The sequence below is a fragment of the Parambassis ranga genome, chromosome 16 (assembly GCF_900634625.1).
Source record: "Parambassis ranga chromosome 16, fParRan2.1, whole genome shotgun sequence".
Taxonomy (NCBI): Eukaryota; Metazoa; Chordata; class Actinopteri; family Ambassidae; genus Parambassis; species Parambassis ranga.
In genome coordinates this window covers 2,807,891-2,831,154 of record NC_041036.1, presented here as the reverse complement: position 1 = coordinate 2,831,154, position 23,264 = coordinate 2,807,891, and the positions used below count along the sequence as shown (strand labels likewise).

The 23,264-nt window shown below is 42.7% G+C and overlaps 2 protein-coding genes across 3 annotated transcripts; one reads left to right on the top strand and one right to left on the bottom strand.

The window, feature by feature from the left end:
• Positions 1-800: 800 nt before the first annotated feature.
• On the bottom strand, positions 801-5,937 carry seh1l (SEH1-like (S. cerevisiae)). Of its 2 annotated transcripts, none has more exons than XM_028425121.1 (9): positions 5,647-5,937; positions 5,246-5,296; positions 4,917-5,063; positions 4,493-4,704; positions 3,788-3,886; positions 3,565-3,705; positions 3,337-3,491; positions 2,400-2,553; positions 801-1,074 (listed from the first exon to the last, which is right to left on the bottom strand). In XM_028425121.1, exons 1-9 carry the CDS (start codon positions 5,755-5,757, stop codon positions 894-896), a joined length of 1,251 nt encoding a protein of 416 aa, XP_028280922.1. In that variant the 5' UTR covers positions 5,758-5,937; the 3' UTR covers positions 801-893. The 2 variants fall into 2 exon arrangements, with proteins under 2 accessions (XP_028280922.1, XP_028280923.1); XM_028425122.1 differs by lacking the exon at positions 801-1,074 and adding an exon at positions 1,107-1,493 and having other exon boundaries at positions 5,647-5,936.
• A 210-nt stretch (positions 5,938-6,147) lies between these two features.
• taf2 (TAF2 RNA polymerase II, TATA box binding protein (TBP)-associated factor) lies at positions 6,148-23,012 on the top strand. The gene is made up of 27 exons (XM_028425120.1): positions 6,148-6,608; positions 7,081-7,135; positions 7,334-7,494; positions 7,800-7,918; positions 8,098-8,239; positions 8,318-8,549; positions 8,707-8,891; positions 9,031-9,144; positions 11,149-11,248; positions 12,104-12,189; positions 12,278-12,413; positions 12,526-12,680; positions 13,154-13,268; positions 13,355-13,464; positions 13,547-13,612; positions 13,740-13,866; positions 14,014-14,139; positions 16,174-16,314; positions 16,423-16,533; positions 16,654-16,847; positions 16,998-17,137; positions 17,308-17,377; positions 17,518-17,627; positions 20,513-20,742; positions 21,340-21,504; positions 21,611-21,713; positions 21,799-23,012. Exons 1-27 carry the CDS (start codon positions 6,559-6,561, stop codon positions 22,098-22,100), a joined length of 3,645 nt encoding a protein of 1,214 aa, XP_028280921.1. The 5' UTR covers positions 6,148-6,558; the 3' UTR covers positions 22,101-23,012.
• Positions 23,013-23,264: the final 252 nt, after the last annotated feature.

The following is a 23,264-nucleotide window of genomic DNA, read 5'->3' as shown; positions in this document are numbered from 1 at the left end:
AGTTTAGAAAAACTTGCATACGTGTTATTATTGTAAATTATTATATATTTAAAGTTAGGGGAAACCTTTTTTCTTCTTCACACAAGGACATTTTATCCAGATATGTACAGTATGAGACTTACTAGCCAAGTGAGGATTTTTACTGTATCATGTGTTCCACCAAACAGCTGCAGGAAGGCCTTGGTTTGCAGACAGCTGTCTGCTGAGAGGACTGCCATCGCATGCATTCCATTTTATGTGTAATTTTATCCTTTCTCTTAAAACCAACACATTTCTTTGCATTAAATTGTCATAACTATCACAGATTTTGATGCAATGCTTCTTTATTCTATGAAACCTTTTAAATGTAATCTATTTAATACACAAAACAGCCCCTGAATTTATAGTTTCACGCTCTTGCATAGTAATCCTTCAGCAGAACAAATGTTCATACCAAAACAAGGATGGACACGAACCAGTCGTCGGTTAGTCTCTGGAGGACTATGTCAGCTTGTAATAGCGGGACTATCGTGTTGCAAAGCAGTTTTGATTAAGAGATTAAGATTTAGAAAATATTTCCACCAAGATGAATCATGCTTTACTTCCACAGGGAAGTTTTGCTCACATGCTAGAACGCTGTCAAGTTTTCTGTGCGAGGAGGAAATTATCAAAAATAATGTTCTTTTAATAGGTGCCTAATATTTTCTTCCACCAAGCTGAATTTTAGACACACACCAGACTAACATATACATTATTAAAATGTGTTCCGCTGCATTAAATACTACTTTTAGGCACAGAAAAAAACCATGTTACAAAACAGAGAAAAATTATAATCTTTATTAGAAATGAATGGCAGTTTAGTTGCTAATCCCCACCCACCAATGTATTTATTTATTTTCTTTAACACGAAACAATCACTGCCCTTCGGCCTCTGGTAAGGGCAGCAGAGCTCTACTGGAGTGCCTGCGAGTAAGAGCCTGAGCCTGCTGAGGCGGAACGGGCTCAGCATCACAGTGCTCTATGAGGGAGGAGGGAGGCAGCAGGTGACCATACCTGCTCCCCGCTCGGGGAGGGTCCAGAGGAGGAAAGAAATACCTGAAGCCAAGACGACAAATATGTGGAAAGGGAGAGGGGAAAAACAGACAACAAAAGGAGTATACAGGAGAAAAACACATAAAAGGAAATAGAAATGAGTGATGGAAAAAGAAGACATGTATGCTGCAGAAAATAAAAAGGGGAAGAAGGATGGCAGGCAAAACGGTGACAACAGTTTATTTTGAAGATTGCATGAAAGGGATCAGAATAAAGTGAAAGCCAAGTAGTACAGAATCGTGCAGTTTTCATGCCCAAAAAAAAAAGGGTTCAACCATGTAAAAAATGCAGTTATGTCATTTGAAACACAGAGACACCCGGCATAAAGGCAGCTGATGCATTAGTAATACGCAGGACGCTGGTATATCTTTGAAGAGGTCAGCTGCCGCAGGGGAGGAGCAAAGGGAGCTCTCTTGCCAATCCTGCATGCAACAAGCAGTACAATGCCACGTTACTTCCACAAACCCCACTTCATCAACAGGTAAAACCTAAATGTAACATTACACAAAACCAAAAAATGGGCTGAAAAGAGAATTAATCCGTTTGTGTTAATCAGGTTAATAGTAAATTAAAGAGTTAAAATAACAAAGGGTTAATACAAAGACTTTAAGTTGTTAAATTGAACATAAATACAGCCACATACTTATTAATCCTCCTCCTTCACATAAACAATCATCTTATTTTTTAATGATGCTTAAGGTCCGGCTTCTATAAATGTATGTGGCTGTATTCATACTCACTGTATTTGTTTACAGTTGGTTAATAAGGATTGTTAACTTTAAATTAATCTGCTCAGCAAAGAGTTTGGCAATATTTACTCAGCGATACATGTTGAGTCGAAGAGAGAAATGAGAAGGAGGAAACTGCTCAAGTTGGAAATTGTAAGAATGAAAACTGCCACAAAAAATATTGGATGTTTTAGACAGATCGATTTTTTTTAACACCAAAGAACAAAATAACTCTAGTAATTGAAATAATAGCCACATATCAAATTCATATAAACAGATTTATTTGACTTTTTCTACTAAGGAAACAGTTAGCCCTGACACTGAAAATCCAAAGTGGAAACTCTTAACATCCATCACTATAAATCAAGAGGAAGTCACTTGTAAAGCAACACCACAACACATCCAGCTCCACACAGCCTGTATATGCTGGAAGCCAAGCTCTTTGCATGAGTGCAGCATTGGATCAGTGTGAATCCAGCACGTTTTGTCAGTGAGCAGCGGCAGTCCCAGTCAGTGTGAGGCATAACATAGTTGTCAGTTCTGACTGGCTCTGGGGTTTGGGCTTGGTGAGTGGTGTGACACACACACCACACCACCTACCTTCCTGCAGACATCCCATTCAGGGTATTCTGGGAGGTCTGAACAGAGGAGCCCACCACGGTGCTCATGGCTGTGGGCTGACCAGATGAACCTGTCAGCGGGCTGCCGTCTCCCTTCAGGATGCCGGTGCACTTCCAGTTGTCCATGTAATTAGCTGCAAAAACACAGATGGTAAAAGTCAGCAGAGAGGAAAAAAGAATGCTGATGGAAGTGGGCCACAAAGGGACATCATGGCCCTGTTCACACTGGAGAAAGTCATTCCAGCTAGAGTAGGATTGAGCCCAAACAGCCTTTAAGCTGGATGCGTTCAGACCTATTTTCAAATCTGGCTAGCACACACTTGTGCCCGCACTCAATCCGGCTTCATCCAGCGTGTTTGCGGTCCTCCAAACCACTAGGTGGCGCCTCGTAATATACAGAGTCCGTTCAGGCCGCGGTAGGACCGCGTGTGCGCATGCGTCGTGCGTTTTTTTTGTCCCGTGTCGCGCCCCGTGAACTGGAAGTAGCACATCGCTAACCGGACGTAGTATGTCGCTAACCGGAAGTAGCATGCCGCTAGCCGGATTCGCTAGCCACATTTGCGTTCACACCTGAGCCACATTTGAGCCAATCCTGAAATCAAACTGGATACTGCCGGATTCGAGGCGTTCACACTCAGAAAAAAAACATCTGGATAGGCCCGAATCCCGCTTTAGCCAGATTTCTTTCCCCAGTGTGAACGGGGTAAAAATGTCACAGATTATTGAGTCCTAATTTCTACATCCAAATTTGCAGGCAGCCCGATACAAACGACGAGTTTGGGGGAAAAACACGAATTAGTCTCTGCTTAATCAGCATTTTAACATGCTAAACAAAAACAACTCTCATTATAGCTGTCACAAAAACAAAAGCAGGACGAATGAGCAGTCATTAACAGCAGCCAATAACAGTCTCCCACCTTTCCAGAGGCGTACGCAGCCATCGTCACCGGAGGACGCCAGCAGGGTGCTGGTGATGTTCCAGCTCACACGCCACACCTGGGAGTTATGGTTGTCAAACTGAGCCACAATCTGCACCTCAAACTTGGTGGGTCCTGTGGTAGCGCTGTCCTTCCTGGTAGAATATGAATTTAAGTTTGAATGCTAACTCTAATGTCTAAAGTTCAGGATTTCAGAGAATCATTTACCTCATAGGAACAAGCTTAAATATTCTGACATCTTTTGTAGCAATGGCGAGCACATGGAAAGATCTTCCCAGATTTGGAGCAAACGCAATGTCATGGACTGCGTCTGTGACCGTCATCAGTGTCTCTGCTTTGCCATATTTTCTACAAAAAATACATTGAAAAAAAAAACATATGTATTAAACTGTGGTATATAGAGCCCTAAAATTAAAAAAACAATACCTACCGTGTGTTTTCATTATACTCATAGATCTGTACTTTCCCCCCGTACGCTACGTTGCTGTCGTCACTACCCACAGCAAACATTGGAGGGTGGGCACGAGAGCTGGGAAGACAAAAAAAAGGTTTCACCGACAGATACATCAATGCCCCTGTGTTACCATGAGCTACTGGAAGGTCAGAGTTTAAAGTTAAGCAGTGGAAAACCACATTTATCAAGAGGTCAAAGGTCAGGTTACAGAATTTAACACAGACATGCCAGAATCTTTGAAATTGCTGAAAGACGTCAATGTGTTCAACAAACGGTTCTGTTTCATTTACTTGGAAGATGCATGTTTTTTGCCATACTTTTTATTTTTTATACAAGTTTTATAGTGAAGCAAATAGTCCAGATAAGCAAAGAGTTTATAACAACTATGATACAAGTTGTGTCTAAAAGAGAGCTTTGGCTTTGTCAAGCTGGCTCTCATCGAAAGCCTGGCTCTGTAGATTTTGCTTTGCGGTATAACCCAGAAACCTAAATATTGAATATGATAAAAACCAGGATAAGACATCTGGATACTGATGTGTGTCTAAATTCACTATAGACTAACTATAGTTCAGAAAGAACTCCGAAGCCCCAAAGCAATACACCTACAACCTCTCACATAGCACTCCTCCTCCTTACTTAATTTTATGTGGTGTTTGATTCAAAGTAAATCTGCCAACTAACCTGGAGGGGTTCCAGGAGATGCAGCTGCAACTAAGCTTGCAGGAGATCTCGTGCTGCAGGGACCACTGACTCAGGTTCATCACATCAGGAGCCTCGTAGATCCTTACCACTCCGTCTGCAGAGCACGTGGTCAGCATAAGGCCCATGTGTTTAGGAGCAAACTTCACATCAGTCACTGAGGTTCTGCTGTCCACTAGTGTGGTTCTCTTTATCTGAAACAAAGCAACATGAGACATTGGGATGAAATCTACTGTAGTGACAAAGAAAAGGCTATGAAAAGTGAGCCCATCATTATTATTATTATTATTAGCAGCTTACACGGTCACTGCCTACGATGAATACTGTTAATGCAGCAGGACTAAAGAGCTCTCTATGATTTATAAAATATTCTCTAAAGTTTGACAAAACACACAGTTGCACTTACCCAGTGGCTCTGTCCTCTCTGCTTGTCATTAGACTCCCCTACGATCTCCTCCCAGACAGCAGCCGTCCTGTCAAACGAGCAGGAAGCTAGAACCTGCCCAAATTCTGGATGGGCCCAGGTCACTCTCCACACTGATCCACTGTGTGTCTGCACAGAGAAGAACTTCTGTCAATGCAGTGAATATACTGCACAAAGCAAAGGCATAAGTTAGGAACCCGTACACGTGTGGCATGTAGTTAATATGCAAAGAAGATGACAGGAAAACCCGGCATGATATCAGAAAAACACGGTATTTATTCAGACTGATGAAGCAAGGGCAGGTGGGTTACCTTCCAGCTGGCTGTGCAGTGCCACTCTCCGTTCTCACTTTTGTCCCAAACCTGACAGGAATAAAATGATGATGCTTCGATTAAAATATGTGTGCACACATCTCTTTAATTGGCTCTAAGCTTTTTTTTTTTGCAAAGGTACAAAGCTTGCCAACAGTAAACCTAGCTTGAATGCTACAAGTACTGTAGCAAAGAAAACCGCTGCGTTTACGGTAGAACTACACCTTCAATGTAAGAATATGCAGCAGTGTAAGCTAACAACCTTTTGCCTATCAACACTTCTTGGGAAAGTTCAATAGTGAGCTAGGAGTGTGAGTAGTGTAAGTAAATGCTAACAAGCTAGCTAACAAGCATGACAGCTAACAATGCTACACATTAGCAAACTGTGATGTGAAGCTCACCTTCACGCTTTGGTCACTGGAACATGTTGCCATTCTGCGGCCGTGGAAATCATACGACACATCGTGAATTAGATCTTTATGATCTGCCGCGATACTCCGCGCTACAAACATGATTCCTAGCAGCACTAGCTAATCCGGTAAGCTAGCACCCAGGCCTGTCATGTGTTTTCTTCTCTGTGTGTACGTTTGGCGGGTCCTTGTAATGTAAGCAGTGTGTGCGATGTGTATGCTTTGACCACAGGGGGGAGCACATAGATTTTAAACAAGTGGCAACCTCCGTGGCTGAGAAATGAGACCAATGCGGAAGTGGCTTTAAGTACAAGAAGTCTCCGCCCCTTTGTGACGCAGCAGAAATGTGTTTTTATTTTAAATAAATTTGATTCATTAACATTAGCGTCATAAACGATTGTATAGTGTTCGGAATATCTCTGTTATTAATTATGGTTGGTGTTTTCTTGATATAAAAATATATTTCTAATAATTTTTAGGCGGGAGGTCAAAGGTTACTAACAAAATGGATGCACACAGAGGACCCGCTGTTACAACTCTTTGAGCATTTGGCTTGGGAAGATATATTTGGACGTTTTGATGCACGGCACTCATTAAGAGGACCTCTTATCTATTATTGCTACAAATGGCCGATTTATATTTAGAAATGTGTCCGCTGAGTTTGCAATGAAAACACTGAAGTCTACCGAGGATACATAACAGTGGCTGTTACAGTGCTCCGGCTTCACAGTATACTGTGAAATATAAAGCTGTAGTTTGTGTCGCCGTGCATCTGAAGACACATTTTTTGGTGGCACTTGTGGCAAATATATAGAGCAAGATAGCAAAGCGACGTAGCACGGAACCATCACAGAGTTATGGCATATTGAAACTTCCGTCAAGACAAAACAACGAGCGACGAGGATGAACAGGAAGAAGGATAAAGGATTTGAGAGCCCACGTCCATTCAAATTATAAGTATTTTGTTGGTTTTCTTTGTCTTTGTTAGCGTGAAATCTATGCGTTGCTGTCACGTTTGACGATCAGTGAAGTAACGGTACGAACACTTATTCTGCTACTATTAAAAAACTGAAAACAAACATACATACGGTAGCCGAGAGGGGTTTTTTTTGTTTGCACTGCGACTATAGAAAATTTATGCGACAAGATAGAAGACGCAGCTGTGGCAATGATCGTCATAACTTCACATAACAGGCGATACAAATACTCGACGGAACCTTTTTCGGGGACTTTAAACGGTGACGGACCGGCTGGGACACGCTCGTTATAAACGTTCTGTAATTTGTGGTGCTTTGTCTATTTGCACGTTTTCTGAAGTTGCAGTGTGGTAATTAATAGATTATTAGCGTGCTAAATGTAAAGTATGTATTGTTGATTTTACAATAATAACATATATCTAATATTATGTTGTGTTATTGCCTTTACGACCCACCAGGTGGTGTGCATCAACAACATCAACTTTCAGAGGAAGTCTGTCATTGTGAGTACAGCAAAAAGTTTTCAAACGATCCAAAGTCACTGGTGCTGATGGGTTTTTACTGAGCTACTCCTCTGTCTTTAGGAAGAACCGTGTGTTAGATTACCTTTGTATAAAAAGGGCTTTACAGTCAAATGTTATTGATTGATCTGCTGCAGTAGGATTTTTACCCTGATATCGCTTCTCTTCTGCATCCCATAGGGTTATGTTGAGCTGACCATTTTCCCCACAGTGGTCAACTTGAACAGGATCAAGCTTAACAGTAAACAATGCCGCATCTACAGGGTTAGAGTCAATGAACTTGAAGCCCCCTTCATTTATAATGATCCCACACTGGAGGTGTGCCACCATGAGTCCAAGCAGTGAGTACAATTTTTGCCATATGCTTTGATTTAATTGTTAATGCACAAGCTAAAGCCTAATACCAAAAGGTTTCAAATTAAACAAACATCAGGTAGGTACAGGTGTGTAAAAAGACAAATGCATCAGCTGGAAGTGAGTATAATGACTATTTAAATATTCAGCCAATGGCTGGGCATTATGAAGCAAAAGGAGTTTACTTTGTGTATAATATCTAACTTATGTATAGCTTTATTTACACATTATGTGTACTGCATAATGAAATTCATCAATGAGATGTCTCTGCTTTGGTTTTGTTATTTTGTAGGAGGAACCTCAACTATTTCTCCAGCGCATACACAGCAGCAGTTAGTGCTGTGGACCCTGATGCAGGACATGGGGAGCTGGTTATCAAAGTGCCATCTGAACTGTGGAAACAAGGAGATGGTAAAATCCAAAGTCACCCATGATCCCTTTGTATTATTTTCTATATCAAATGTCAGGAAAGTGTTGTAATTTACTCTCCTCTTAATATTCCACCATCCACACCAGATAGCTAAAGTATTAAGTTTAATTTAAACAAATGAAAGTCTGTCCTCTTAGATGATTATTTTTTGTGTCTCCAGATTTGAAAGTGTTCAAGGTGTACATTGAATTTTCACTGGACCAGCCTAAGGGAGGTCTCCACTTTGTTGTTCCTGATGTGGAAGGAAGCATGGCAGAGCGAGGAGCCCATGTCTTCTCCTTTGGATACCAGAACTCCACAAGGTTAGAAACAACAACTATTTTTTTTTCATTTTCAAACCATCATCTGGATATTAATGTTTTGAATCTTCTCTCCTCCAGATTCTGGTTCCCTTGCGTGGACTCGTACTCAGAGCTGTGTACGTGGAAGCTGGAGTTCACCGTGGATGCGTCCATGGTGGCAGTGTCCTGTGGTGATCTGGTAGAGACCATCTACACCCATGACATGAGGAAGAAGACATTCCACTATGTCCTCCCAATCCCCACCGCTGCCCCCAACATCTCCCTGGCCGTAGGGCCCTTTGAAATTCTTGTCGATCCCTACATGCACGAGGTGGGTTCAAATTATGTTGTTCCTATGTCTATTAATGAGATGTAGACGTTCCTTAATACTACTTGTATTTCAAATATTCAAAATAAATAACCATATTTGTGTTTTTTGTTAAGTAATCCAAATAAAAGATGTTGTTGTTTGTCTTGTGTCCTCTTAGGTGACCCACTTCTGCTTGCCACAGCTGCTCCCTCTGCTCAAACACTCTATGTCCTACCTGCATGAGATTTTTGAGTTCTATGAGGAAATCCTGACATGCCGCTACCCTTACGCCTGCTTCAAGACTGTGTTTGTGGACGAGGCTTATGTTCAAGTGTCCTCCTATGCTTCTATGAGCATCTTTAGGTAAGCTATGATAAGAAATCTTCCTTAGTGCCACAAGAAATGTGCCAGACATAAAGTATATTCTACAAAGATGGTATACTGTAAAATGTTATCACTGCAGGTTGTGTTCTCGTGTTTAGATGTCGCCTTTGTTTTTCAGTACCAACATGCTCCACAGTGCCATGATCATAGACCAGACACCACAGACTCGTCGCTGTCTGGCTCAGGCTTTGGCGCAGCAGTTCTTTGGCTGTTTCATCTCCAGGATGTCATGGTAAAACCAAAAACCTCAGGCCTTTTGTTGTCTTGTTGTTATGTTTTAAGAGCCTCCAGTTGTGGAAACATTAAGGGTTCCCATGTCTTCTAAAAAAAACTTTTTTTCAGATTTTCCAGTCCTGAAAAAACAACTGGAAAATGAGAAAATAAACAACAAATATCCAGGAGAAAGAGTGTTATCCTAGGAAATAACTTAACTTAACATTCTCATCTTTACTTTAGAGTAAATACCTGCATCAAAACACTTGAAATAACCCACAAAGCTTTTACAAGCATCTAACAAAACAATGAAACAACAAGAACATAGACTTCCTGGTAAAAGTTTACCAGCACAGTCGATCTCAGTCAGCGCTGGAAGAATGTGGTCAGCTTCATCATTTAGGTCCGAACATCTTACTGACATGTATAAGTCTGTGGTGACCACTTAAAATGCCCTTTTATTTTATTTTATTTGCCAAGAACTAGTGTGCTCTAAGTATTCTCAAACAGGACATCATTACCCTCAGAGTCATATTTTTTGGTAATGGGAAAGCACTATAATTGTTTGGAGCATATACTCTCACAAAAACCACTTTGGATAAAGCCCTGCAGTTCTCCCGGCTGTGTGCTGGTCTTTTTGAAAAGTGCGGTAACACAGACCTTTTCATATAATAATGCCGATGAGAGATTTACAACAGCACCAAGCTGTTTTGTCAGTACCAGGAGTCAGAGGTTGGCAAAGCCCAGGTCTGGATGACTGTATTCACCAACATGATGGATCGCAGTGTCACAGCGTGGTCAATGTCCGTGAGAGACTCTGCTTCAGATGGTCTTGGTTGTTTAAAGAAGCACATCGGTGGGATTTTAAGACTCTAGTGTAGCTAAGGTGTTTGTGTCCTGCATTTACCTCCTTGCTATCCCTCCGCCTCCTCCTCCTTCCTTCTCCTCTCCACTCTGACTTCTAAATACACATCAGATGTGTTTGCTTATGCTGTTGAGCAGGCTGCTGTTGTGTAAGAAAAAAACCTGAGGAAAGTCAGATCTCTTTGATTTTTTTAGCGAAGCGCAGCGCTGCCTGTGAGCAATTTATCAGAGTGGAGGTTAACTGGTGCCTGTAATTGAAAACAGACCAAGCTCAGTAGCCTGTCAGGCACAGAAAAGAGAAGGCACGAGACAAAAACTGTTTACTAAACTAGTCCAAAAACTATGCAGTATTAGTTAAAGAAAACAAGATTAACACCACATTGAAGATGAACTTTTGCTCTTATTGAAGCTGTGCTGTGTTTTCCAACCCCTCAAAAAATGTTTCTTACAGCTGTGAGGCTGAGATCATGAATGAAGGGAAATTGATAGCTTAAGACGTCCAAAGTTATAAATTATCACTTTTAATATGATCCAAAGAGTCTTAAAGCTAAGAGGGGTGAATCTTTAAAGGAAAATACTGTGCTCTATAATGCTGATTATAGCACAGATGAAATCATCTTTACTACATAAGCCAGAATGGATTTAGTTCAGTGTCAAGCAGTGAAACCACCAAGGTTGAATCAGCGTATTGTGTCTCTATTTTTTGGTTTTTACAAGCAAATAAATCCAGGCCGATAAATTTATGAGAGCGGTGTGTGTGCCACGCCAAGTTCCATCCAAGAAATACCCCAAGGGTAAAACTCACTATTACAAAGTGGTGGTGAAGCAACAAGTGTGGCCTTAAATGATTTAAAAGGGTGGTGTGCAGAGAAAGAGCTCAAAGCGGTGTGGTCTGAAAAGGACGAACGAAAAAAGGATGTCTTCAGTTTCAAGTATACATGACTTAACATCAGTCTTCAGGGAATGAAGGAGCTGAAGTATTTATGTCAAATAGTCGTGCAGTTGGATGCCATTAATCACATGCTCAATAGAAGTTAATTCACTGCAACACTCGCTAGATCAGAGTTTATGCTACAAATATGTTACACACTTTGTCATATTTGTATGAATTTATTTGGTAATGTTGTATTTTATGATGTTTTTTTTTCTTTTCCTGAAGGGCTGATGAGTGGGTGCTGAAAGGAATCTCAGGCTACATCTACGGCCTCTATCTAAAGAAGACCTTTGGAGTCAATGAATACAGGCACTGGATCAAAGATGTAATTATCCCGCAGGGTTTGAAGTCAAATAATAGAAGCTATATTGAAAATTGATTTGTTGTTTTCCCAAAACCCACTTATTCTATATATCTCAGTTAAAAATATGCCTTATTAATGGCCTTTCTACACTGTGCGATTTTTAGCAATCTTATAAGACCAGTGCATGACACACTACACGACGTGAATCTAATAAACTTTGGTATGACGTCAAGTTTGATGCGTGCAGATTGTACGATGACCATTCACTGAATCGCAGGCGAACGCAGGTTAAGTCGTACGTCAACATGCGAGGAGGACGTGGATGCGGGGTGAGAGGTCGTAGCAGCTGTCACACTGTGAGTCAGTCATCCTAAATTTCTGACACCGCTAGAATTTTATCTCAGCTTGTCTTTGGTCGCCAGACGCTGACACCGGCCGTCCTGGAATCTGTCTCACAGTGCGATGTAAGACCACGGATTTAGAGCCACGACCACAGATATCTCCACAATGCTCCTACGATGCTCGTCTTTCGTCTGCAACAGCCCAAAATCACACAGTGTAAACCGGACATTAGGAAAATGAAAGATAACACTATTCTGTAAAAATGCAAAACATCTGCACTCCTTACACATCGATGGCAGGTGTAGATACTTGTTATCATACTGATTCCAGTTGATTTATTTTTTGTAAAATCAATAATCAGAGAGATCCAACATTGCACAATACACATATGAGTTCTCTCTCTGCTTCCATAGAGGTGCAGGACTTTGTATTGCATAAACATGAGCCCACAGTGACTAAACATATAAGTGCTTCTCAAGTGTTCTGATTACTTCTCCATGTTTTTAATATAAATTTCATTCTGTTATTCAACAGGAGATGAGCAAGATTGTGGACTACGAACTAAAAATGGGAGGAGTTCTGCTGCATCCCACCTTTGGTGGAGGCAAAGAGAAGGACAAGTAATGCTATAAAATATAATTCACTGTGCATCAGTACATTCATTCACTTCAAAGTATGCAACATACTGACGGAGCATTATCCCTTCAGTCCGACCCCCCACCTTCACTTCTCCATCAAGCACCCACACACGCTGTCCTGGGAGTACTACAAGATGTTCCAGTGCAAGGCCCACCTGGTGATGAGGCTGATAGAAAACAGGATCAGCATGGAGTTCATGTTGCAGGTCAGACACAAGATTAAGATGTTTACTGACTGCTGTAGTGAGATTACCTTCAGTCTTTTTCCAGTTCTTAGTTTAAGTCTCTGTTTTTCTGTCCCTCTCTTTTGGTCTCCAGGTTTTTAACAAGCTCCTGAGCCTGGCCAGTACAGCCTCGTCTCAGAAGTACCAGAGCCACATGTGGAGTCAGATGCTTCTCTCTACTCACGCCTTCCTCAAATCCATCTCCAATGTTTCCGGAAAAGACATAGGCCCCCTCATCAAACAATGGGTGTATCCTTTAACAGGTTTCCAACCTCACGTCCAGACTAGGATTCACTGGGACTCAGACGCTGCCAGGATCTATCTGAAGCCTCCTGCACTGAGCTTCAATACCATCTATCAGAAAACCTATAGGCCAACATAATGCAAGGTTCATCCATGTTTATCACACACATTAAACAACTGAGTGCAAGAGACGGTAAAGGCAAGTCAAGCTAGACCTTAAATGATCTTTCAAATAAAGCACTCTGCAGGGCTCCCAGCTGCCTGGCAGCTCATTGACTGCTGACTTGGTAACGCTTTGATGTTATCCAATAAGACATGAAATCATTTGGATGAGATCAATGTTAACACTAAAATTAGGTGCTTAAAGCAATCTGAATTTAGAAACTTGAGGACGGCACTCAAATAACAGTAATTTCCACCATGACCTCATGAAGTATTAGAGAATCTACACATGTTAAGTCTTAACTTTTCATATCCAGAGACCAGAGTGCTGTGGTGAAGTTTTTTGGTAGTTTTGCCTTCAACAGGAAGAGGAATGTGCTGGAGCTTGAGATCCGCCAGGACTACATGTCATCTGGAACTCAGAAATATGTGGTGAGTCTCTGACTGTGGCTTTAAAGAGGTTAAAAGTCCAGAGCTTTCTTCTTCTATTAAATAATCTCATGAATGTTCCCCTGAAGGGTCCCATTAAGGTGACGGTACAGGAGCTGGATGGGTCCTTCAACCACACACTGCAGATAGAGGAGAACAGCCTGAAACATGACATCCCCTGTCACTCAAAGAGCAGGAGGTACCGCAGAGCACCAGGGTTACTTTTAATATCTGTGTCAGTATCTGTGTGTGAACCAGTCTGTCTACAACTAATCTTCCAGAAATAAGAAGAAGAAGATCCCCCTCATGAATGGAGAGGAGGTCGACATGGATTTATCTGCAATGGAGTAAGTTGTCAGCTACCTCTGGACCATAAGATATTTAACAGAAATGTAGATGTCCTATTGTTTGAATGTTTAAGGTGTTAAAACTGCATTTCTAAAACTGGACATCACATTTTATTTCCCTCTCCAGCGCTGACTCTCCTCTGCTCTGGATCCGGATCGACCCAGACATGTCTATTCTGAGGAAGGTGGAGTTTGAGCAGGCCGACTTCATGTGGCAGTACCAGCTACGCTACGAGAGGGATGTAGTTGCACAGGTGGGCTCACACTAAGATGTCTTGATGATTGTCAGGAGACAGGTGTACTTTTGTGCAATATAATGCTTAAAAAAATTAGACCATCAGAAAGCTTTTAACATGTAATCGTAATAAAAGTTTGATTTTTCCAATTACGCTCTGGGTTAGGAGGAAGCCATCTCAGCGCTGGAAAAGTTCCCAACTCCTGCCTCCAGACTGGCTCTGACTGACATCCTAGAGCAGGAACAGTGTTTCTACAAAGTCCGCATGCAGGCCTGCTTCTGTTTGGCTAAGGTATGTGTCACTCACAACAGTTTAGCTGTTGCCAAGCAACCTTAAAAGCTGCCATTGATGCCAACATTGACGGCTCATATACGCTTAGGAGCTCATTTTTTAGATATCATATCTGATATCTGTTGGACTACAGAATCTATACAAATTCTTTGGACCTTAACGATGACGGGTATATATATATTAATATATATAAAAACAGAGGCACAGGCCCTGAGCACAAGATCGATAGAGGCTGGGGTCTACCACACCAGACAGGACCCCAGGTGCAGACTGTGCAAAGACGCCCCTGAGACAATCCAGCACATAACAGCAGGGTGTAAGATGCTAGCAGGCAGGGTGTACATGGAACAGCATAACCAAGTGGCAGGCATAGTGTACAGGAACATATGTGGCCTGGAGGTCCCAAGGTCAAGATGGGACACACCTCCAAAGGTGATTGAGAATGACCAAGCTAAGATCCTGTGAGACTTCCAGATACAGACCGACAAAATGGTGATGGCGAACCAACCGTACATAGTAGTAGTGGACAAACAGCAGAGGAAAGCCACAGTGGTAGATGTAGCAATCCCAAGTGATGGCAACAAACGGAAGAAGGAACACGAGAAACTGGAGAAATACCAAGGGCTTAAAGAAGAGCTAGAAAAGATGTGGAAGGTGAAGGTAACAGTGGTCCCTGTGGTAATTGGAACCCTCGGGGCTGTGACCCCTAAACTCGGAGAGTGGCTCCAACAGATCCCAGGAACAACGTCAGAACTCTCAGTCCAGAAGAGCGCAGTGCTAGGAACAGGTAAGATACTGCGAAGGACCCTCAAACTCCCAGGCCTCTGGTAGAGGACCTGAGATTGAGGAAAGACACACCACACAGGAAGGGGTGAGAAGGGAATTTTTTGACATATAGTGATGCAAAACAGGAAGTCCTCCTTGGGTCCGTTGTCCCTCTATTTCCGGGACATTTTCTTCTTTTACTTTTGATTATTGTTTTAACAAATATTTACTTCAAATAATGTTGTGAAAACAGCTACAGTACAACTTGTTCCCAGCTAGCAGGGCCACCCACCCGTTTAACCCTTTTTGCCCTCAGTTCAGTTGACTGAATAATCCTATTCTGCGGCTACAGGAAATTCTCTATTCTCTGGATTTGGTCAATTCCAAAGTTCACCCCACTGGATTTTTCCTCCTTTCAGGTTCCACCTGAACCAATATTTTCACAACATGATAAACTGAGTGGAGGTTGAAATGGCAGCACTTCACTTCTTCATTAAGTTGCTGTGTTTGGCTGCGGAACCCCCAACAGACTCCATCATAATGGCCCCTAGTATAAACTACACACACATACACACACAGATTGACATACGTCGTCAAACACACACATAAACACATGCACTCAGACTCACACTTGACCACAAAATGAAACATGGCAGGCTTTAATCCGCTGATGGACTTGGCAGCATTGTGATTGGTTGGGGTGGATTGTAGTTGCTTGTTATTGGTAGAATATGTGGGGAGGAAGGAGGAATAGCCTGGGGCCGCGTTTAAAATCTGACAAATGCATGCACATGTTGAAAACACTGACATGGAAGAAAAAAAATACAGATGTGTTCGTGAATGTGCCCATACACACTTTAAAAACATTCCGGTGTGCATGCCCTCCTCTATTTTTCTAACCAAATGACAACATCCTGCGTCAGTGACCCTTAGCCCTATATTACCACATTAACATAAATTCCCCAATATCCTGTTGGAGCTCAAAGACCGCTGGAGCCACTGGTCTTCATACCTGTGGAAACCTCATGTGCTGCTCATGTGTACATTCGCTGTTTACTTTGTAGCTCAGCTCTCACCACAAAAAGTAGAACAGACAGAAAGGGCATTGTTACACAACATTCTTGCTGTATTTCTCAATAACGTACATGTTTCCTCCTTCGAGCTTTTCACTAATCTTGAATGTATTTTTTTTTTTACAGTGAGCACAGCAAAAAGATTGAAAATATGTGGCTGTAAAACTGTTCCTCTGTTCTTGCGTGAACCTTGCAGATTGCTAACGCCATGGTAAGCACATGGCAGGGTCCTCCAGCTATGAAGTCCCTGTTCACAAGAATGTTCTGCTGTAAAAGCTGCCCCAACATCGTTAAGACCAACAACTTCATCAACTTCCAGAGCTACTTCCTACAAAAGGTGCAAAAGAAAAATAACCTCTTTTTTATAGCATCTATTTACACAGAACTACATGTTGTGTTGTGCATATTTCTTTGTTTCTTCATTTGCCCTGGTCTCTCATGTCAGACGATGCCCGTTGCCATGGCGTTACTTAGAGATGTGCAGAACCTTTGCCCTAAAGACGTCCTCAACTTCATACTTGACCTCATCAAGTATAACGACAACAGAAAAAATAAGGTATACGAAGTTTATCGGTGGTGTTGGAGACGCCATAGTTTTTCTTTTTTCAAATTATATAAACAAAAATGTGCCTTTTTTCCATGTTTTGTTTTACTCCCTCTCTCTTATCATCTCCAGTTTTCAGATAACTACTACCGTGCAGAGCTGATTGAAGCCCTGACCAACTCTCTGACCCCGGCCATCAGCATCAACAACGAGATGCGGACAGTGGACAATTTGAATCCTGATGTCCGTCTGATCCTGGAGGAGATCACGCGATTCTTAAACATGGAGAAGCTACTGCCGAGCTTCAGGAACACCATCACGGTCAGGTACGTGTCTCCGCAGCAGAAGGTCTACACTGTCTGTCTGTATACATGCCTGTTGTGCAAACATCACAAAGGAAAGATCAATTAGTCACGTTAGTTCAGGGTCACAGCCTGTCCTAGAATAATGTTCGTACCTTCCTCCCTCCTCTCCAGCTGTCTGAGAGCCATCCGTCAGCTGCAAAAGAACGGACACATTCCCAGCGACCCTTCGCTCTTCAAGTCCTACGCTGAGTATGGACACTTTGTAGACGTCCGCGTCGCTGCACTGGAAGCTCTGGTGGACTACACTAGAGGTACTTAACTAGCTGTTATCATTAGCATTGATGTAACGATCATTGATCCAGCTCAGCCACAGCAGCTTTATGATCTGATCTGATCTGATCTGACTGAGCAGCTCACAAGCCCCAGGTTTGTTGTTTGTGTTCTCTCTTGTGTGTAAAGCGTCTTCTATTCTGTCCTGCAGTTGAAAGGAGTTCCGGAGAGCTGCAGTGGCTTCTCAGCATGGTGCAGAATGAGCCGGTGCACTATGTCAGGTACCAGTTGGTAGTTGGCAACACATTTTATGATTTTTATCAATCTATAGAATGTAGATGTTTAAAAAGATGATGTGTGGATTTTAACCGTTGAACTTGTTTTTTTGTTGTTGTTGTTGTTGTTGTTGTGGTCCAATCAGACATAAGATCCTGGGCGTGCTCTGTAAGAATCCTCCATTTACAAAGACCACAGACTCAGCTCTGTGTAATGAAGCTCTGGTCGACCAGCTCTGGAAGCTTATGAACTCAGGTGAGACAAACACACACAGCTTTCCAGAGATAGTGACTCCCACACACATAACAATGACTCCCACACACACACTCACACACAATCCCTTCAACAGTGTAAACCTATAACAAAAGAAAACAATACAATTCAATATAAATATGAAGACTCGACCATTAAAACTTATAAGATAAGCTAAACGTGTTAACTAATAATTAAAGAAGTAAAAAGAGGCAACTGGGTAAAAGAGAAATTACAGTAAAATGGAGCATGCAATTACAGTATAAGGCTGACTTGGAAGTGACAAATAAGTCTGTATTCTGCAGCTTTCTCATCAGATTTAGATATATAATGTGCCCCTTTCGTTCCTCAGGAACAAATTACAGCCTAGTTTCTCCTCCAGCTCTCACAATGTAGGTTCTAACCACAAATGACCCGATTCAACCACAGTTAGGGTAAATTACACCGATGGAACTCTGATTAATGCATGCTCAGTGTGCTTAAGCTCACCGCTAACACACACACACGCGCACACACACACACTGCACACAGAGCCGATCACAAGTTCCAGTAAATGAGCCGAGATTCTACAGAGATCCATATATATCTGTAGGGTTCTTTAATGAAAACCATTTCATTCTGATATTAGATTTTGTTTTACTGTCTATCAAAGCCAGCATAGCACTAAAACTGTAGAAGAAACAGGAGCCGGCTGCATTTTTACAAAACGTCCTCTGGTCACAGAACAGTGTGGCTTCAGAGGAGATATTTCACAACCTCATGGTGCAGCCTGAATGTTTTCAGAGACTAGAGTGAGACCCTTTCCAGTTTCTTTTTTTTTTTTGAGTTATGGATTTGATCGAAACGTATTTCTTTAAGAAGTTCCCAGCAGTGCTGTTGGCTCTGTCACTGACATGAAAGGCTGGAGCCACAAGAGCCTCTCCTTGAGCTGACTCTCAGTAACCAGGCAGGAATGGCTTTGGTCGGGGATGTGACCAAGAATCCAAGAACCAGGGTTCTGGTTTTGAGTGTGAATCATGTTTGAGGATCTTATTTACGACATGTCTGTTTATTCAGTGTTTTCCATTCTGTGTGTGTTCAGTAGGTTCACATGATACAGTGCAGTAAAACGTATCCATCACTGTCATTGATTTTCCTCTTCCACATGTGTTCCTCACATCTGTGATAATCTGACCATCATAATCCTCTTTGTTAGACCTGAAAGAAACACAGCAGCAGAGTTGGCTCTGTCACAAATGGATGTTCTTCAAATTGCTAATGCGGCTCTTGTGTGTCTCTCAGCTGGTTTCACACTCTTTCTGTCTATCAAATGCAAAACAAAACAGTGAGGTCACAAACCAAAGTTCAGTGCAGGCATCCTGCAGCACACAAACACATAATGCTGCACAAATCACAGCTGTATTTTAAAATACTTTAGTTTAACAGTGCTCCATAAAGCCAGACCGCTTATGATTCATGATTAATAAACAAAAACAAGGCTGATAAAAAGTCTAAAAGCTCCGTTGAGCCTTGTACTGAGACAAAAATCAATCACGCTGTCCCTGCGACTGTTACCTGTCACTTTTAGAAACTTCTCTTGGTCTAGATCTACCGCTGGACTGCTTCTCTGTGAGCTGTAAAGTGCCTTGCCCAAGGACACACAACGATGACTAGGGAGGAGCTGGGGTCGAACCGCTGACCTTCTGGTTATTGGACAACCCTGCTCTACCACTGAGCCACTGCTGCCCTGTTATGTTTAGTTTCTTCCTGTTAAAGAGGAGTTTTGTCTTTGCCATTGTTTGCCTTGAATCGCTGACTGTGGATTAGAGATAACTCTCTCGTCTGATGCTATATAAATAACAGGTCGTATTGAAAAATGTCAATGAATGGAGACTGGATCGAGTATGAAACGCTTCATATAGAAGAAACAGAAAATGGCATTCTCAGAAAACACACTGTAAATTAAAAGATAAACCAACATCAGGGCTGAGAGCGTCCTCCTCCGCTACTGAACTGAACTTGAAAAGGTTAAGGTCTGCTCTTTGGTGCCGTGCCTCCCCATACGCACAGTTTCTGCCTCCTATTGTGTCCTCGGGTTTCATTATTTCTTTCTCTTCCAGGGGGGCCTGCTTGTCTTTGAGCTAGCTAGCCAGTCTATAAAGGCTCAGCCTGCCAATCCAAATACACACCACCTCAAAAGCCAAATACAAGTATATATACGCTCACAGCTCCGTATTACTGTACACCGTCGGGATTTAATTTAATTTATTGACTTACAAGGATGAAGGACGGACAAAAACACCGATGGTCATTATTTCCATCGAGCTCCTGTTTGTTGGTGTGGTTAGTGTGTGTGGCTGCTGGACAGCGCTGCCAGTTTAAATACATACTGACCAGAGTGTTGTAATCTTAAATAATATGTTATGAAAATGCGTTTGGCCCCCCCTGTGTGTAAAACACACACACTCACACAGGATGATGTTTCACCGGCTGAAGGTCAGTGCTATAAGAACACAAACTATCTGCTGCTGTTAGGCGTTTATTCAAAGCCACATTACCCCCCCCCCCCCCCCCCCACCTCCACCCCCGCATGTTAGGCGCCTGGCCCTTTAGCAGGGTTTGGTGTTTCATCCATCCCAACTACAACCACTCCAATGACTCCTCATGATGCATTAGCTCTCGTGTCACACACACACACACAGTGGATTATCTTGTTTTTAGCTGAGCTGGTATTGTCTCTGTGGGAATGTGTGCAGCCGATTAATGTCTGGCATGTACCTTTAAAAAAGCATAGTGCATGCAGCGGCCATGTCTGAAGACTGATCGCTTTTCCAGATGACTGCAAGTGATAACAAAGGCCTGCTGTCATAGAAAGCCTTTACTTAATCCTGTCTCTTCCTTTCTCACAGGTACCTCCAATGACTGGCGGCTGCGCTGCGACGCCGTGAACCTCTACTACACCTTGTTCGGCCTGACTCGGCCCTCGTGCCTGCCGCTGCCAGAACTTGGACTGGTGCTCAACCTAAAGGAAAAGAAAGCTGTCCTCAACCCCACCATCAAGCCCGAGATGGGGGTCGGCAGCATCATGGACACACCTGCTAGCATAGGCATCCACGGAGTGGGCATGAGCTACACGACAGTAAGTGATCTCTAGTGTTTGTTTTTAAGCCACTTGGGGCTAAAAACCAAAGTTCTGCACCTCTGTGGGAACAGTGCAGTCCTGGCTAGTAGTACACCAGGTGTCAGTCATGACGTAAACATGACAAGAAGTAAGTATTTAAGCTTCTCAATAGATAATTGATCAAGAGAACTTGATATATCATAGTGGTTTGCCCTTTTTCTCCAGTCACTGGATAATTTGTTAAAATGAGTCATTGTGTCAGGTTTCTTTGGTTTTTCTGCCAGCGGTGATGTAAGCCGCGAGCTGCCTGGTGGTCTTTATTAAATCAAACTGAAGGAAATAATGCTGCGTAAAAAGGTTCAGATGCTACACGTACAGACTACATCATAAAAAACGGTATTATCTTAGGTTGGATCTGTGTAATTATGGGTACTACAGGACGGTGCTGCCAGCAGCTCTTGGCTGAGCCTGTCTCTCATTACATCACCCTGCATCACCAGAACCAGCAGCAGTCTGGCTGCTGTTCACAACCTGAACTCTCTCAGACTGCAGGTTAACTAAAGTGCAGACTGAAGAACAATCATTACAAACAACTTTATACTTCACATCTCTCAGGTGGATGAGGAGCCGGACCCTATTTCATTGGGTGTGTGCGGTGTGGGCCAACCCCCTCAAGGCCTGAAGAGGAAGGCCGAGACCCCACTGGGGTCTCCTCCAGAGCCAGGACAGATCCTGCAGCAACAGGAAGATGATGGAAGAGGAGGACGCTACAAGATCAGAGTAAGAATGTGCCACCGCTGTAGGCTGTGTACTGACAGAAACATCTCACATACATACACTAAACAATAAATCCACAAGGTGTTAAAACAGCTGTGCTCCGTTACAGTTTAACACAATGGAAGATGAAGATATTGATATGGAGACTGTACACGACAGCCAGGCCTTCATTCACCATCATCTCAATTTGTTAGAGAGACCCTCCACTCCCGGTAAGCGCACACACACACACACACAGATGTCTAAAACATTTATTAGCGCTTGGCCTAATGCCTACATGTTCTTTTTTCTTTCTAGGTAAAGAGCCACCTTCAGTCGAACAGTCCCTGCTCTCCATGCCTGCCACGCCTGTGCCGTCCTTCTCCAAGGAGACCACCTCCTCATCCACTAAACATGGTGGTGACCACGGCCACCACCACCACCACCACCATCACCACGAGCACAAGAAGAAGAAGAAGAAGCACAAACACAAGCACAAACATAAGCACAAGCACGAAAGCAAGGACAAGGAGAAGGACAGGGACCGGGACAACTCGCACGCCTACAGCAACAGCCCGGCCAGCGGCAGGTCCCTGCGCTCGCCCTCTCTGTCAGACTAGACTGAGGCAGGGTTAATGAACACATCTGTTGTGTAGCAGCAGACTTGGACACAGTCGTTTTGTTCTCTGTGTTGCTCAGCAGAAACAGCTTGTTGACTTGAAAGGGGGAAACACTGACTGAGCTAAGGCTGCAGTGTCAATACGGTAAAACTCTCCAGAGGCGTCCCCACACACACACACACACACACACACACACACACACACACACACCTCTCTCCACAAACAGCCAAATACAGCCTCAGGCGACCACATACACATGTCCTCCACTCTGCTGTGCCTCCCCTGTGAAGCTCGACCCCAGAGCGAGCGGTTCTGCGGGTGAAGCGTGATGGATGGTGGTGTGGACTCCTTCACATCCTGTAAATGACATTTCCCTCTTTGGGTTAAAATTAAACACAGGATTGTTTTTCACCGTACTGTACAATTGAAACTCAAGTAATACTAGTGTTTTTTTGTCAACATTGATTAAAGATTTTTATACCCACGTGTGTTTTAAGTAGATTGGATCCAGCCCCACGGCGGAGTTTGTGGCTGGACGTGCTCTGGTAGGGTTTCTTAGCTTTGATTAGGTGGTTTTAAACAATGAAAGGAACATGCAGAATTCAATATTCACCGTTAGATAACCATCGACACTGGCATTCAGAGGGTCGGGCAGAGTTTGCAGATCAGGTTCCTCATGAGTTCCTTCCTAAATGAGACTGTTAAAGTCTTGACATCGTCTCTTTTGTTACATTTTCTTCAGAGTTTTAGGAGCTAGGATCACAAATCAAGCATCTTACCAAACACAGATTCACAAACATACTGTAGCAGTCAGATCATCATGTAAAAGAAGAACCCTGGGCCTCGTGCTTTCTGCATCAGTCTTTGTTCAATAAGTTCTTTGTTTTTGGAAATAAATAAAGTGTTTTTTTCCAGATGTGTGGTGTGTTTTCGTTGTTTTGGAACATATTTGGACTTTCCTCTTAGTCATTTCTCATTATATTAAAGACTAGCAGCATCAATATGACGTCACACACCTTCAACCTGGACTTTATATGAGGAGACATTAGGGTTAGAGGGTCAATAATGCTTCACTCTGTTGCGCTTCCCCCATCATTTTATCCAAGTAGTGCCTCAGATAAAATCCCTCCTCCCAAACCAGCACCAATAAAAACCCGGTCCGCG